Source organism: Nannobrachium achirus (genome assembly GCF_963921795.1).
Source record: "Nannobrachium achirus genome assembly, chromosome: 21".
In the NCBI taxonomy this organism is placed as follows: domain Eukaryota; kingdom Metazoa; phylum Chordata; class Actinopteri; order Myctophiformes; family Myctophidae; genus Nannobrachium; species Nannobrachium achirus.
In genome coordinates this window covers 34073768-34091006 of record NC_137828.1, presented here as the reverse complement: position 1 = coordinate 34091006, position 17239 = coordinate 34073768, and the positions used below count along the sequence as shown (strand labels likewise).

The following is a 17239-nucleotide window of genomic DNA, read 5'->3' as shown; positions in this document are numbered from 1 at the left end:
ATAGCAACTTTGCGGTGTTTGATGATCTAAAACGGTGGGATTTAGCTCACAAAGATAGATCTGTAGACACATTATCACATTGATATGCTTAACCTCTGTTCTATTGTATTATTCAACTCTGATTCTGTGGTGCCCCACCATTCACCAGATGGCTGGTTTGGAAGTAGGGAAGAAGCTGTTTGCCATAAATGGAGACCTGGTGTTTCTCAGGCCGTTCTCTGAAGTGGAGATCCTCCTCAGGCAGTGTTTCAACAGCCAAGGACCTCTGAGGATGCTGGTCAGCACCAAGCCAAGAGAGTAAGACACAGTACAGTATAGTGTGAGTGTGGATGAGTGGTTGGATGTGTGTGACTGTTATACTCTCCAGAGTTAAATGAGCAATTTGGGTGAGTTTGAAACGCCTCCATATATACTGTCCATGTGTGCGTCTGTATAGTACAGTGGTTCCCAAACTTTTCAGGTCGAGAACCAAAAGAGAGATTAGACGTTTGCCTGGGATAGATGTCTTCATTGGGGCCCCGACCCCGAAATTACGCGGGAACCCGAGAGACCTGTACGGGGTTTGGTCAGTGTTTTATCATAGTCACTCGGAGCCTGGTCGGAATGGCCGCATTTTCCATAATGCTGGTCTAGGATCAGATTAACAGCGGGGGGAAAAGATCTACCGTGCGTAATGCATTCTTGGGAAGCAGGCTGCTGCTGCCCGGCTGATGAGAAAGCACCAGCCTATAAACATGACAAACAAACCGAAAATGACTTACCTCTGGACGTATAGAAAATAGCCTGGCCCTAAAAAATATTTTACATTACACGATAAAGTTTACACCTCCGCTCGCCTGTCAATCAGTTAACAGCGCACGGCTGCAGTGGATCCCGGCACATGAAAGGCAGAGGCACGCACAACTAAATAATCATTAAATGCTCGGGTCTCTTGGAACCTCGGAAATAAACGGATTACGGGACAATTGTCACGGGTTACGGTCTGTAAAAAAAGAAAGAATGTCGGAACGTGGTGGAATCGGTCGAGACCCTAACGGGGCCACTCGGGTTTGGTTTTGTAATTTGATTGATTTGATAATTTATTATTTCGGAACAGGTCGGAATCGGAAGAAATTTGACAGGCCATTTCGATTTCGTTTCATTTTTTGGACCCGTTGAAGACCTCTAGCCTGGGACTCAAACTAGTGAAAATAGCCGATCTACAAGCTTGCCAAATAATTGTGACCGTAGGTTGCAATTAGTATGAAAACCTGCAGGTCATGTCCGTTCGTCCATCCGTGCATCACATCTCATGTCACGCTCCATACAGTATATGGCCAAGATCCCTGATGTCATCAATATTAAGCCCGTACCTAGGAATGCCCATATATGGACAGCCTCATGATAACCAGTGAGGTTTTAGCGATGCGTCACACTTGTAAATTAATTCCGGCCTTGTCCCTTTTATGCCCATATATGGAGATCCCTGATGTCATCAATATTAAGCCCATACCAGTATCTGGGAATGCCCATATATGGACATATTGTGTCAGTCTCTGTTGTTTCAGCGTGACCTCGCCCTTTAGGGCAAGGTCACTTCTTGCCCTTAGGGCGTCTTACTGGTTATTTAAAAAAAATGAAATGTATACAAAGAAACTGGGATTTTTACTTGGGTCGTGACCCATAAAAATGGATCCTCCGTGACCCACAAACGGGTCCCTACCCACTGTTTGGGAAGCACTGGTATAGAAAACACAACTTGATCTGTCTCTCTGCAGAACGGTGAAGATCCCAGACTCCGCCGATGGACTGGGCTTCCAGATCCGTGGCTTCGGTCCGTCTGTGGTCCACGCTGTGGGCAGAGGTGAGGAGACGGAGAGAGCATCCACTCATTATCAGACCATGTTCTCTGCCCTATCTGTCCTTCTCACCAGGAAAAGGAACTCAATTCACAATCAACATCTCTGTTATTGTGGTGCAGATGGCAAGCAGCTGGCTTCCTGGTCTCCACTCTCCACGTGTGTGTGTCTGTGCGTGTTTGTGTGAGAGAGAGAGTGAGTGAGTGAGTGTGACTTGGCCACAACTGGCCAAATTATCATCCTCATGCTCTCCATGTTGTGCAGTTACTTGGTGAAAGGTGCTGGCAAAACCAGGGTGTTATTGATTATCATTGACTTATGCCTACCACATGGTAATGGCTTCCATTTAACCACACATTGCATGCATTTTTTTCCTCCGTTGGGAAGTCTTTCGGCAGATGTTGTTTGTTTGTTTTGTTGCCGTTTTATTTTTTTCTCCCTTTCTTTTTCTACTGTTTCTAATTGATCAGAGGGCCTTTCCTCCACGCTGTTGCACTCCCCCCCCCCCCCCCCCCCCCCCCCAGCATGTTTATCACAGGAGTATCGTGCTGGCAGAGATGGGACAATCGTAAAGAAAAATCCATCTGGCCCTTTTTTCTGGGAAGTTGATTGTTGTGTACAGTGCACATAAAAACCATGAGTGTTGATTGTAGTGATAATGAGACACCGGATGAGTCACTGTTGTCCCCTGGTGTCTCGGGCCAACAGGGGGGAATGTGATACTAATTAGGATGGAAGGTTAGTTAGTTTTAGTTGATCACTTCTGTAAAGAAAATGTTACAAAGTGCTTTACGCATTGAGACATCTGATGAAATTATGCAAAGATCAAAATTCCGTTGTTGAAAATCGTTCCAAAGAAGAGCTGAGCTACATGACAAAATAGTCAGTTATAGTTTAGTCTCTCTATTACAGACTTCTGCATTGCTGCAAGGGAAAAGAGCGACAGAACTTTTCCCTGACGATGGCTAGCCAGATTGGTTATAGTTAGACAGTGTTGCAGATGTTTTTTTTAATGTACCAACGTTGCTGTGAGAGGAGAACTGCAGACTCTGCATTTCATTCCCGTGGCGGCACTTGCAGATTAAATTCTGGGCGAGAGGGATATACTGTAGATGTGCGATGCATGTGTAGTGTGGCACGGTGGGGTTTTTAAGAAGCTATGAAAACAACATTGGTGGAGAGGAAGGGGAGGTGGTGGGGAGGAGTATTTAGTCTGCCGCACACTTCCTCCTGATAGCTGTAAACTTTGGAAGTCCTCCTGTCCCAGTCTGAATCACATCCCAGAGAGAGGTCCTTATGACTACTCCAGATAAACAACACCCCACTACCCTCTCTCTATCTCTCTCTCTCTCTCTCTCTTTCTCTCTGTCTCTTTCTCTCTCTCCTTCTCAATCGCTCTCTCCCTCGCAATTCCATCTCCCATCTCCACTGCGTTCAAAAACAGGAAGCAGAGTTGCAAATGTACAAAGTAAACAAGTGTTCTTCATTATGGTGCTGCTTACTGAAAATTATGACTATGTTGCATTTTCATCTGTTCACTTGAATCACTCTGCACTGAATACTGCCATTGGCGCTACACATCCCCATCCCCATCTCTCTCTCCCTCTCTCTCTCTCTCTCTCTCTCTCTCTCTCTCTCTCTCTCTCTCTCAGGGACGGTAGCGGCCACAGCAGGGTTACATCCGGGCCAGTGCATCATTAAGGTGAATGGCATCAACGTGAGCAAGGAGAGTCACGCCAGTGTCATCGCGCACGTCACCGCGTGCAGGAAATACCGCCGGCCCACGCAGGTACAGTACAACAGGAAGGAAAATACATTGAAGGAGGCAGCAGTGACTCAGGAGGTAGAATGGCGGCCTGGGAATCTGATTGGTTCCCAGGTCGGTCCCCAGCTCCTCCTGGCTTAGTGTTGAAATGTCCTTGAGCAACAACACACTTATGTCTGGGTTAACCCCTTGCTGATTGATGTAATTGTAGTTAAATCGCAGTTAAATCTCAAACAGACTATTTAGGGGAGAGGTTATCATTGTTGTCTACTACTGCGTGAACTTTTGACTCTTTGTACACTGGAAAATAGGCGATCAACTATGGCAGTGTAGGCTACTTAATGTCCTTAAGAAGTGTGTCAAATTTAGCAATAACACAATGTCATGGTTAATATTTATTTCTAAGGGATGCACATGACACGAAAAGTACGGAAATATTAATATGACTGGGGTGGCTGAGTGAGTGACTGCAAAGAGATAGTAAGTGGCAAATTGTTTCATTACTATTAGGCATTTTGATAACTATCGCTAACGGCGTTCCCTTCCGGTGTGGCTCATCCTGAGACGTAATCTTGCAAATTACGTCAAATAGGAAAATGCATGGACAAAACAAAGCGTCCATGTGTGCCGGTAGATATCTGTGTCAGAAACCAGTGAGTTGTGTTGTGCGAGAACATTGGCTTCATTAGATGGGAGGGGCACCGATACCGCCATGGAAGTGGTTGAAGTACTCAAACATAAAGATAAATAGGATAGGATAGGATATAAACAAGTTTGTAGTTGCCGTTTGTTGCAGAGACGAAAAAAAACAAACAAAACAAAGGGAGAGAGGAGAACTTGGGAGTGTGAGAACTAAGAAATGCAACCCTTGCTCCATCTCGCCACCCTAACCCCTTCCTCTTTCTTTCTCTTCTCTCTCTGCCTCTCTGGGTCATTACGCAGTCATAATAATAGTCTTGGCTCCTCCACCGCTGACCCCTGGCTCACAGTGGTGGGCCTGCTGTGGGAAGACTGGCAGGCCGGCTGGGGAGAGAGAGAGCCTGGGGTCTGCTGGGGCTCTGGCTGGAGGTAGGGGGGGTTGTGATGGGAGACAGAGCTGCTGACAGGGGTGTCGCACCAGATTCTGGGCCCTGGGTACTTTAACTATTGAAAAATAGCAGATATACAAGCTCACAGCGCTGCGAGCTTGTAGATCTGCTATTTTTGAAAAAAATTGAGAAAATGTGACCCCCAAAATGATATGTGTTTGGCCACAGACCCTCATCTCAAAATATTTAGTTCCAGGGCAGGGAACCCCCCAGAAGCAAAATTTGAGTTACAAAATTAATGTTCGCTTAAAAAATACATCTATTCAAAGATTTGCACACATTTTCACGACTTTTCAAAAAAGCAGATCTACAAGCTCGCTGTGAGCATGTATATCTGCTATTTTTCAATAGCTAAAGTATAAAATAATGAAGGCCCCCCCCTCCACCTTGGGCCCTAGTAACTCAGTCCCACTTCCCCCCCCCCCTTGTGACGCCCCTGGCTGCTGACACCAAAGGGGGGAAGAGCAGAGATGGAGGGGGATGGGTGTAAAGACGGAGGGGGAGGAGAGTGAGTTTCATAAGTCAGCGCTTCTCAAAACATTTTGGGGGTCAGGGACGTTTTGGCTGTGTATGTTTTGAAAATAGCAGATCTACAAGCTTGCTGAGCTGCTTGTAGATCTCCCGTTTTCAAACATCTGAAGATAAAACGGCTCAAGCAGTGAGCGAATGACGAACCTTTTTCGTCAACTACGTTTTTTCACTGACGATAACTACATTAAAACTAAGCTACGAAGTCAACACATAGAAACTAGACTAAAATGTTAGGGAGGGACTAGAGTCATTTTATGTTTGGTTGTTGTAGACTGGCTATTTTCAGCATGCGATTTTCTAACTTTTCGTTGTAATTTTGCGTTTGTGGGGTTTATTCACCAACGCATTCAGAGAGCCCACCGCTGGAATTACATTTCATTTCTTTCATTATTTCAACAACCAGCTGACTCACAGAGAAAATGCAAACATACCAATTGCTGAAAGCTATTTGTGATAGATCATATTCATAAACTCAAATAGCGCACAGAAACATTGTGTGTGTGCAGGATAATGTGTGGCTTGTCTCAGCATGCGATTTTCAAGTGTAAAAGTAGACTAAAATCTCATGATATTTAGTCAACTAAAACTAAAACTTTTCAGATTACTAAAATACGACTAAAACAAATTTTCATTTTACTCAAAAGACTATGACATGAAATCAAAATTAGCTGTCAAAAACAACGCTGCGCTCAAGTACCCAGCTGGAGGTCCTCAGACGGACCCCACTTTGAGGACCACTGTCATCATCATGAGTGAACTGGTGGGAAAGAGCTTTTACACACGGGAAGTGGAAGACAGCTGTGTGGCTCAGGAGGCCACCTGTTGAATGAGAGGAGAGGAGGTGTGAGAACAGAGGTGAGGGTATGAGCGCTCGTGTATGCACGCGTGTGCGCGAGAGGGTGTGTGTGTGTGTGTGTGTGTGTGTGTGTGTGTGTGTGTGTGTGTGTGTGTGTGTGAGTGTGTCTGTCTGTCCTGGACACACACACACACACACACACACACACACACACACACACACACACACACACACACACACACACTTATTTAGGCTGGTGGCTTAATGAAGCGCTATATGGTTCCAACAAGACTGGAGATCTGGTTTACATCAAGAGTGGGCATAGAGGGAAACGCCCTCTGTGTGCGTGCGTGTGTGTGTGTGCGTATGCGTGCGTACGTGCGTGCGTGCGTGCGTGCGTGCGTTTTATGTGTGTGTTTTGGTTTTACCCCAGCAGACCACAGCTCAGTAGGAAAACACGGCATGCAGCCCTACAGGAAAAATCCCCACTGTGGACTTGGGTGTGGAGAACACACTCACACACTCAATCACACACAGAAGCATGCACGCTTAAAATGACTACACACACTCACACACACTTTTATTGGCACAGGAGAGTGGGCTGATGAGATTGGCACAGGTTGCGTTTGCGGTCTGCGCCGTTTCCATGTGTTTGCGTAAGCTCCTCGCCGTGTGCTCTGCCAGCACAACTGTGTGTGTGTGTGTGTGTGTGTGTGTGTGTGTGTGTGTGTGTGTGTGTGTGTGTGTGTGTGTGTGTGTGTGTGTGTGTGTGTGTGTGTGTGTGTGTGTGTGTGTGTGTTGACAGTGTGTGTGTGTTTTAGTCGTTGACAATTACATTTCTGTTTGGCGTTTAGGCTTTGAAGTTGCACATGATAGATATGACACATAACCTAAATATACAAAGAAATAACTGACATATTTGACAACGTTATACTTAAAAAAGAACATTGATAGTGGAAATAGCCGATCTACAAGCTCACAACGCGTCGCGATGCGACGCGTTGTGAGCTTGTAGATCTGCTATTTCCACTATTTTTGACTTTTATAAAAATATATGAACATTTTTCAAAAACGATTATGACGATTATGAAAAATAATCACGATTATGTCAAATAATTGCGATTAGACGATTATGTAATAATTGTGACAGCCCTAGCCGGAGTCATGCATCATCAAACCCAGTGGTGGACAGCGTCAGCAACTAAGTATATTTACTTGAGTACTTTGCTTAACCACTTAAAACCCCAGCATCCGTATTGTGGGGAAGGCTTTTGCAGACCGACATGCTCACAACGCGTCGTAGCGCAGCACGCTGTGAGCTTGTCCATCGGAAACAGAAAATACACTAGTACAGAGCCCTGGGGGACTCCAGTCAATCATATGGGGTTTAAGTGGTTAAAGAGCCACTTCACCTCTGGGACAACCCAATCTTATTTTATTGTCGTTTGGGACACGATCAACACAATCCTGAGTTATTTTTTGTGTTCAATCTGTGTTTAGATATTTTAGTATTTCAGCATGACTAGTGCGTGACAGCATGACTATGCGTTTTGCATCATATGATGCAAAACGCATCACTAGTACATGCTGAAATACTAGAATATCTCAAAAAACTGATTGAACATAAAAAATAACTCAGGATTGTGTTGATCGTGTCCCAAACGACAATAAAATAAGATTGGGTTGTCCCAGAGGTGAAGTGGCCCTTTAAGTACATGTATTGAGTATCTATACTTTGCTTGAGTATTTGTATTTTTGGAGACTTACACTACATTTCAAAGACAAATTGACTCCACTACATTACTACGAACTTTTGAATACTTTAAATTTGTTATACTTATTTTTTTCAAAGCATGCACTTTTGAGCTAGTATTTTTAAAGTATTTTTAAAAGCAAGTACTGTAGTTGGGTATAATATTTGACCAGCAGTATGACTCAAGTACTGGGGTTGAGTACATTGTCCACCACTGATCAAACCCAGACCTCAGCTTGTGTTCCCACAGATATAATAGGAACAATTGGAATTGATAGCTTTCTTTCCTTTTTGGCTATTTTTCTAATGATGCAGTACATGTTCCCCCATCCCCATGAATGAAAACACAAGAGTGATATAGAAAATATAGCCCTAATGCACAGTGCGACAGCCCGATTTACTGATTTACAGCTGTGTTCATTTTGTGTGCTTGTCTGCCGGAGTTTGGGTCAGTTTAACTTTTACTTCCATTGATCCAAAATAGAAACAGAAAGCTGCACTTCATTTTGCCATTGATGCCGTAACCACATGCATCTTCAATTTTGATTTCTCTTCCACATTAACCCTGACGTCCGTATTTTGGACTTACAATTTGCTTTTACAAAATGTAAAAAAGAATTGCAACAATAGCAGATCTACAAGCTCAGAAATGCATTGTGATGCGACAGGTTGAGAGCTTGTAGATTTATTTTTTGCATTACACATTGTACAGTGTAGTTTAAAACAGGGCTAATGATGTGGATAATGATGACCTTCTGACATGAATGAATCACAGAAGGTGATCCAGTGGACTGTGGATAGAACTCAACTCTGGTGTCTGCTGTGTTCTTCTTGTGTCCCAATGCAGCAAGACAGCATTAAATGGGTGTATAACAACAGCGAGAGTGCCCAGGAAGACCACCAGAAGACCAATCAGAAACCCTCGCCTGAGGAGAACGGAGACGGCTTCGAATGCAAAGTAGAAGGTGACAGCATCCAACAACACATAAAGACAGATTCACACACACACACACACACACACACGTAGTGAGAGTGCACTCGTGATTTTGCTGTGTGTGTGGACACATGACCTGTACCTGCGCAAACCATCCATTTGGTAACAATTTCAGCTCCAGGCCATTGTGGATGCAAACCAGGTTTGTGCACGGAAATGCAAGTGCTACGGAACACAAGCCTTTTCTGAATTTTGCCAGCAATAACTTCCAACACGGCTCCAACGACTCCATCTGGAGCGCGTTAGGCCCAGAGCGATGACCCCCGCTAGCTCATCAAGTGTTAATCCCCCCCCCCCCCCCCCACACACACACACACACACACACACACACACACACACGATTTATGTGGCCCATAGAGGGTAAACCAGGAAAGCTGTTTCCTTCATAGCAAACGGCTCAAGAGTGGGATTTATTGGCATATTAAGTACAGAGCTGGTTAACCAAATGAATTTGCAATTGTTGCTCATCAATCTCTGAGGGAAGGGGACGGGGTGCAAAGAAAGCCATGAGCAGAGGGTCTCCCTTTTCCAAAATGAACTACAGATACCAGTTTGGTGGTCCGGATCCACCTAAAGTACCACATGTTGTGCGGCGATGATGGTGTTTACCATGAAATGTAATGAGAAACATGATTTCTCTCTCTGTGTGTGTGTGTGTGTGTGTGTGTGTGTGTGTGTGTGTGTGTGTGTGTGTGTGTGTGTGTGTGTGTGTGTGTGTGTGTGTGTGTGTGTGTGTGTGTGTGTGTGTGTGTGTGTGTGTGTGTGTGTGTGTGTGTGCGAGAGCTAATGTGCACGTGTGCTTGTCTTGTGTTTGTGTGTTGGAAGGCACGTGCATACCTTTGTTTTTTGTCTGAACCGGTATTATATGTGTATAGGTGCCTCACCCTCATGTCATGTGTCTAAATCAGTGGTTCTCAAACTTGGGGTCAGGACCCCAAGTGGGGTCCCCAAATTAATTTGTGGGGTCCCCAGATGATTAGCTTAGTTTAAGAAACACAGGATAAGATGTTGATTTCCGTTTCTTTTTTTTTTCCCTTTTTTTTTTCACTCAATGGTAAACAAACCAACACACAGAATAAGTGTATACAGGGTATCTGCACATTTATAAATTGACAATTTAAGGACTTTCAAGACCGTTTTAATACCAAACTGGCCAAACTGTCAAATATTAAGTAAGCAAGAGGCGAACATTGTGAAAATAGCCGATCTACATGCTCACAACGCCTAACGCGAGACGTTGTGAGCATGTAGATCGGCTATTTTCACAATATTTATCTGTGGAACCGAGTCACATTAAATGTAATTCCAAGTGCTTGTCAGGGTGGGGGTCCCCAGTTCATATAGGTATGTTTATTTTGGGGGTCATGGCCTAAAAAGGTTTGAGAACCACTGGTCTAAATGTTCTCTCATATTCTATGTTTTTCTGCGCACAGAGGTGATGGACAAGTTCAACACCATCGCCATCATCGATGGGAAGAAGGACCATGTGAGCCTGACCGTTGACAACGTCCATCTGGAGTATGGAGTGGTGTACGAGTACGACAGCACGGCCGGCATCAAGTGCCATGTGCTGGAGAAGATGGTGGAACCCAAGGGCTTTTTCAACCTCACTGCCAAGGTAGGACAGACCTGTCAGACTGGCACATGTGCTGGGAGCTTCTCTGTTTTACAGTATGTCTGTTTACTTCTTAATTTCTTTGAATCATTTTCATTTTTAGCTGGGTGAAAGCCACCCAGCTCTAGGGATCGGTCTTTAATTATTATATAAGTGACGTCATCAGTAATCGCTCGGAAATGCACACACCACTCCTCGCGCTTGCGGAGCTAGGCTCACTTCACGTGTTCGTTTCTATTGGATGGTGAACTCAATTCAATTCAACTCAAAGGGCTTTATTGGCATGAGAAAACATACGTTTACATTGCCAAAGCAGAAGTGTACATAATACTAGTAAGACACCTGAGGGTGACATGCGACCTCAGGGTGACGTCGCGCCAATTATTGACCATCTGGCCAACCACAGCGTTTCTCTGACGATTCTAGTTGTTGTCATTCTGCCCCACCTAGGGTGTGGGCGATAGGGCCTTTCTGTGTGGAGTTTGCCTAAACATGGAGATGTGGTACAGAATGACTCATATATGGGCATAAAAAGTATGTCATGTGACATCACTTCCTGTACAGACAGTCAGACCTAACAATGGCTACTGTCTATGACGGTAGTCCATATGACATGATGGACTGGACTATCTCCATATATAGTGTTCTCCACACGCTCCATTTCTCTATGTATAGGTCCAAATGCCCAACGTTGAGCTTGACAACGAAACGTTCTTAACACAGCCGCCGCTGGCGTTCCCTGCGAATACGGCGCCGGCGCTCGTCGGCAGTCTCCCCTGGAACATGGGAGCATGTGGGCATGGACATGGGTGGCTGGGGATCCTGCTCCATGTTCACGCGGCGATGAACTTTAGCATGTTATCAACTTTCGCTTTACCATGCAATCAATCAACTTCAGAGCAATGATGTGTACTGAGTTACATCACTGTGACTCAGTCCATTGAGTTGGCCTAACAATGGCTACTGTCTATACGGTAGTCCCATATGACATGATGGAACTGGACTTTCTTGACTATCTGGCCAACCACAGCGTTTCTCTGACGATTCTAGTTGTTATCAACCCTAGGAGACACGGGGAGAACATGCAAACTCCACACAAAAAAAGGCCCTATCGCCAACCCCACCTAGGGTGTGAGCGATAGGGCCTAAACATGGAGATGTGGAGAACACTATATATGGAGATAGTCCAGTCCATCATGTCATATGGGACTACCGTCATAGACAGTAGCCATTGTTAGGCCGGAGTCAATGGCTGTCTATCTGACTGTCTGTACAGGAAGTGATGTCACATGACATACTTTTTATGCCCATATATGAGTCATTCTGTACCACATCTCCATGTTTAGGCCACACAGGTTCGCTCCATTTCTCCATGTATAGGTCCAAATGCCCAACGTCGAGCTTGACAAGGAGGATACCGCACATTGTACCTCATCCACCCTTTCTTCTCTCTCCTTTTGGTATCTTTATCATCCTCCTCCTTTTTTTCTTTTTTATTCTTCTCTTTTTTTCACAGCGGCCCCCATATTTACTTTAGAAAATATATATTAAATTCTAAGAACGTTTCGAGTACCAGTTTGATACAAGAGCGAATAAGCGCTACACTTCTGGAATCCTGTGCGTCGACTTAAAGTCGGATCCAGGCCTAATAACTTTATCTAGCCGCCCCGTTGCTACCTCCTTGTTACATTTTCTTTTCTGAGACACATTGTACCTCATCCACCCTTTCTTCTCTCTCCTTTTGTTACAGTATCTTTATTTCTTTTATTCTTCTCTTTTTTTGTCTTTCTGAAGCTGGTTGCACACTGCTGCGTTTTTCGTTGCGAAATGCGTTTTTCAGGGCAAGGAGAGAGAGAGAGATAGAGAGAGCAAGGGACAGAGTGGTGCGCGAAACGGGCGGCAGTGTGCAAACGTGACTGACATAACGTGAGTTTGATTTTTTTATTTGCGTGCTCCGAAATTCACTCCGATATTCGGCCCGAAAAACGCAGCAGTGTGCAACCACCTTTAGTCTTGTGTATCCTTCTCTTTTGGCTACTGTCTATGACGGTAGTCCCATATGACATGATGGACTGGACTATCTCCATATATAGTGTTATCCACATTTCGTGTAGCCGCCCCGTACAGGAAGTGATGTCACAACTCGCTGACATCACACTGACATCACTCCCGTACAGAAGGAAGGTTACGGAAGGAAGGAAGGAAGGAAGGAAGGAAGGAAGGAAGGTCACTCAAGCGACACGGTTTTTCAGAGTATATGCAACCTTCGGTCGCAACAACAATACAATACAATACAATCAGAACAAAATATGTACAGGTGAAAACAGTTTGCATCACGGTTACGTGCAGGCATAGCAGGGATATATATGTCACCGCTAGATCGAGAAACAGTTTGATCGAGAACCGGAGCGCTCGGCGTGCGGCGCGGGCCGGAACAAGCGGTCGCTTTGATCCACGACAACGTAGCGTCGGCAGGAATGATAGCGCCTCACCCCACGGAGGTTAGGGTTAGGCATAGTTTTACTGAGGTTAAGGTTAGGGTTAGGGTTAGAGTTAGGCATAGTAAGCTAATGGCTAAACACAGCTGAGCTAGGCTAGTAGATAAACAAAGAGAGAGGGGTCGCAAACAGTGATGTCAGCGACTACACAAGTGAATGACTGTTGTCGCCATCTCATGGTGACTACGCAGAATTACACAGGTGTGCTGATAAGAGACTATCAAAGTGAATTGATCCAGGTGGTGTTAGGGGTGTGTGCTGAACGACAAAACGAGTGCTCTTACCATGATCTAACTGAGTTACCCAATCTAACTGTAACATATACAATGGTTTTTAAGGTGGTTGGGTTCCATTTGATATCCTTCTCCTATCACAGCAGCTCACGAATCTTGCTGCTGTGTTTGCACATTGTTTTACTTCAACCAGCAGGTATGGGAGTTTTTCATCATTGGTCATGTTTTCAAACTCTCCTTGGGTGGTTATGATCTGTGGGAAGTATGTGTCTCTGATGTCTTGGTACAGCGGACAGGTGGTTAGGAAGTGTAGCTCAGTTTCCACTTCATTTTGTGTGCAGTGGGTGCAAAGTCTGTTTTCTCTAGGGAGCCAGGTATGCCTATGATGTCCTTTCTCGATTGCAAGACTGTGCTCACCGAGTCTGTACCTACTACCTAGTAAAGATTTTCTTTGTTTTGGGTCAGTCACCTTGCTCAGGTATTCTGCCATGGTGTATTCTCTGTTTAGGGCCAAATAGCATTCTAGTTTGCTCTGCTTCTGGGTTGCTTCTCTCCAATGTGTCAGGTAGATTTCTTTCTGCTGTTTTATCATTTGGTTTAGTCCAGTGAATTGTCTGTCTGGTGGCTCTGCTTGTGTTTGTGAACAGAGTTCCCGGGCCAGTTGGCTGAGGGGGCATCTCTCTAGAGTTTCGCTCAAGCTGCAAAGGACTAGAAAACAAGCCCTTTCGCTCTTTTAATCCCCCGCAGTTTCTCTTTGCCCCCACCTTGTAATGGTTTATTCAATGCAGGCGCCGGAGCGGGAGAGAAAGAGACGAAGAGGGAGAAAGAGAGAGAGAGAGACGGAGTGGGAGAGAGAGAGAGAGAGAGAGATTTTTTTATTTTTCAGCGTGTTACTTTTACACAGCGGAAAACAGCTCTTCGCTCACGCAACTTTCGACCATGTGTGTGTGTGTGTGTGTGTGTGTGTGTGTGTGTGTGTGTGTGTGTGTGTGTGTGTGTGTGTGTGTGTGTGTGTGTGTGTGTGTGTGTGTGTGTGTGTGTGTGTGCGTGCGCGCGCGGCGCGCACGCGCGTGCGTGCGTGCGAGTGAGTTAATGCCTCGGAGACAGAGAGAGAGAGATAGTATACAGTAATATTGAATTAATGACTTTACAGCACTGTTTCCCAAGCACTGGGTCGCGATTATAGCATAGTAAATTGATTGATTGAATAATTTATTAGACAGAAATGCAAAACAGTCAAGTACATTGGTGTAGCCAACTTTATTATTCTTTAACGACAAGTGCACCCAGCTTAATATTGACTCTGTCAATTCTAGTTTACATACCCGTCGTCTCTGGTTGACCTTGTCACATTTCCTGGGGCAATTTGCCCAGATCAGGCATGTCAGGGATGTCATGCACGTCATGTGATTTGCAACTGTCCGCCACTAATGGGCAGTGGTGATCTGCTGCCTTGTTACTGTTTGTATTTCAAATGGTCAGTGGTAAGTACTAGACTACATACTTTCTGTTAATGTTTATGGGGCGGCATAGCTCAGTGGTAGAGAAACCGTTATTAGAGCACGAAGGGTTCGCGAAGGGTTCCAAGTTAGAATCCGGGCTCCCCCTGAGTTAATGTCGAAGAGTCCTGGTGCCTTGCATGGTTTCCTCCACCACCGGTGTATGAATGTGTGCGTGAATGGGTGAATGTAATGCACAATCTCTGTAAAGCGCTTTGGATAAAAGCGCTATATAAATGCACCATTTACCATTTATGCTAGGTGTATGCATGTTTTCTCAAGACAGCTCGTTTGAATTGAGAAAAGGGAGAAAAAATAAAATAAGAATAATGTGTTTGTTTCCTTAAAGCTATACTGTGTAAGATGCTCAACTAGTGGTCAGTAGCCCTATAGCAAACCGCGGTCGCGTCCGCGTCTTTCGGCCGTTTTTCGTACCTTCACACCCCCACGTCTGCCTCCACCTCGCCGAGAGCTATCTTTAGAGGGGTCCCTGGTTCCTGTGCGTTCAGGCATTCCGGAGAAACGGACTCCTTCACCCTGCCTGGTAGGCGAGATTACCTTTTGAGTATAGAGACACACAGGCGACTACAAAGGCGACCCCACTTCAAGATGCGCTGTGATTGGCCGGCAGTGTATAACCCTCGCTGTGATTGGCCGGTAGTGTGATGACGTAATTTTGCCGGGAAATCCCGCCCCTGTCACGGCTAGGTAGAAAACATATAAAGAGAAGGCTTCAGAAGCTGAAAATAACGGAGTGGGGGTTCTAAAACTTTAGCGATTTAACATTTAGGACAATTTTAAGATTTGTTTTATAAAAAAAGTTACATGGTATAACTTTAATATATATATATATATATATATATATATATATATATGTCACGGTTAGATAGAGAAACAGCGCGGGGCGGAACAAGCGGTCGCTTTGAGCCACAACAACGTAGCGTCGGCAGGAATGATAGCGCTTCACCCCACGGAGGTTAGGGTTAGGGTTAGGGTTAGGCATAGTTTTACTGAGGTTAAGGTTAGGGTTAGGGTTAGAGTAAGGCATAGTAAGCTAATGGCTAAACACTGCCGAGCTATAGTAGGCTAGTAAATAAAGAAAGAGAGTCGCAAACGAGTGACGTCAGCGCCTACACTAGTGAATGGCTGTTGTCGCCATCTGGTGGTGATTGGTGTGTGGTGGACGACAAAACAAGCGCTCTTACCACGATCTGACTGAGTTACCCAAACTGACTGTAACATATATACTGCTCAAAGAAATGAAGGGAACAAAATGTTCCCTTCATTTATTTGAATTTATTTGAGTATAGTATACTGTAGTACTGCTCAAAGAAGTAGCAGTATATATTATATAGGCCTAAACCTATTTCGTCAGGAAATTAAGTATTTTCCCAACCTAGCTGCCCAACCTAGCTGCCCACAAGGAGCGTGTGAGAAATTAGGGGCTAAGAGTCTTGCTCACGGACACACACTGACATTTCTACCTTGGCCTGGAATCGAACCAGGGCCAACCAGAGGCACTGGTTTCCCAGGCGGGCTCCCTAAGCATTCAGCTATGCTACGCTATTTATTTCAGGTTAGTTTATTATTTATTTAATAAATCAAATAGCAAAACTAACTAAAATGTTTATAGTGTTATATGGGTGGCTGACTACATTTTATTAAAAGGAGTTTTGATAAGACAGACTGATGCTCTGCAAATGTACTCAGAAGGATGTATGTGTGTGTTTTACAAATGACCATAGAGTTACCATGGCTTGGTGTTAGAATCAATGTGTTGTAAGGTCTTGATCCTTGGGTAAGGCAGTTTGAATCCGGGAAGAAGATCATCATGTAAATTAGTTTTTCAATTTGAGTTTTGCCTATTATGTGTTCGTGGCAAAGACAGCCATTAAGCTATCGATTAATTGATCAATATAATGTTAGATAGATAGGTAGGCTAGAGTAAAGGATCTTATTAGGTGTGATGGTGGCTCAGGGGTAGAGAAACTGGCATAGAACACGGAGGTTTCTCGAAAGGTTTTCAGATCGATTCTGGGCTCCCCCAGAGATAGTGTTTAAGAATCCTTGTGCAAGACTCTGAAGTCTCAACTCCTAGTTGCTACCGGTGAGCAGGTTGGTGCCTTGTATGGTTTCCTGCCATCTGTGTGTGTGAATGCAATCTGGCAAGCCATCGTCAAGAAAAGGGACTGCCCACTCATCCCTTTCATAGCCATCATTGACTCTTGTCTCGCGAGATTGGTGTGAATGTAATGCACAATCTATGTAAAGCGTAGATCGTCCATTTTCAAAAAGCCAAGGTATAAAATAGGATTAAAGTGGTTAATGTTAGTTTTGTAATATTATAATTTACTTCTGCAAAGTCCAACATTAAGAATTGCTCAGCGGCAGCTCCGACTGATGTGTGCAGCAATAACAGCCTACAATTAAAAGTCTTTAGCTAACTACATTGCAAGACATAAGTGTGTGAAGGCAGTAGACCGTGCGAAGTAAGTGAGATGAAAAAACCTGAGTGAAATGTGACAAAGTCAACCAGAGACGACGGTAGTTCCACAAACTGATACATGACTCAAATATAAAACGGATAACATTTAACGCTATCACAAACAAACTGTTTACTTCTTCCAAC

At 44.5% G+C, this 17239-nt stretch overlaps 1 protein-coding gene across 1 annotated transcript in view; it reads left to right on the top strand.

Annotated features, from left to right (window-relative positions):
• Window positions 1–17239, top strand: part of prex2 (phosphatidylinositol-3,4,5-trisphosphate-dependent Rac exchange factor 2) — a gene marked incomplete at its 5' end in the record, with an annotated part of 212214 nt that overhangs the window by 88474 nt on the left and 106501 nt on the right. The window contains 5 exons of the mRNA XM_080751545.1: window positions 149–297; window positions 1758–1843; window positions 3491–3627; window positions 8619–8736; window positions 10199–10383. Coding sequence (XP_080607671.1) covers window positions 149–297; window positions 1758–1843; window positions 3491–3627; window positions 8619–8736; window positions 10199–10383 — 675 coding nt within the window. The remainder of the gene's footprint in view (window positions 1–148; window positions 298–1757; window positions 1844–3490; window positions 3628–8618; window positions 8737–10198; window positions 10384–17239) is intronic.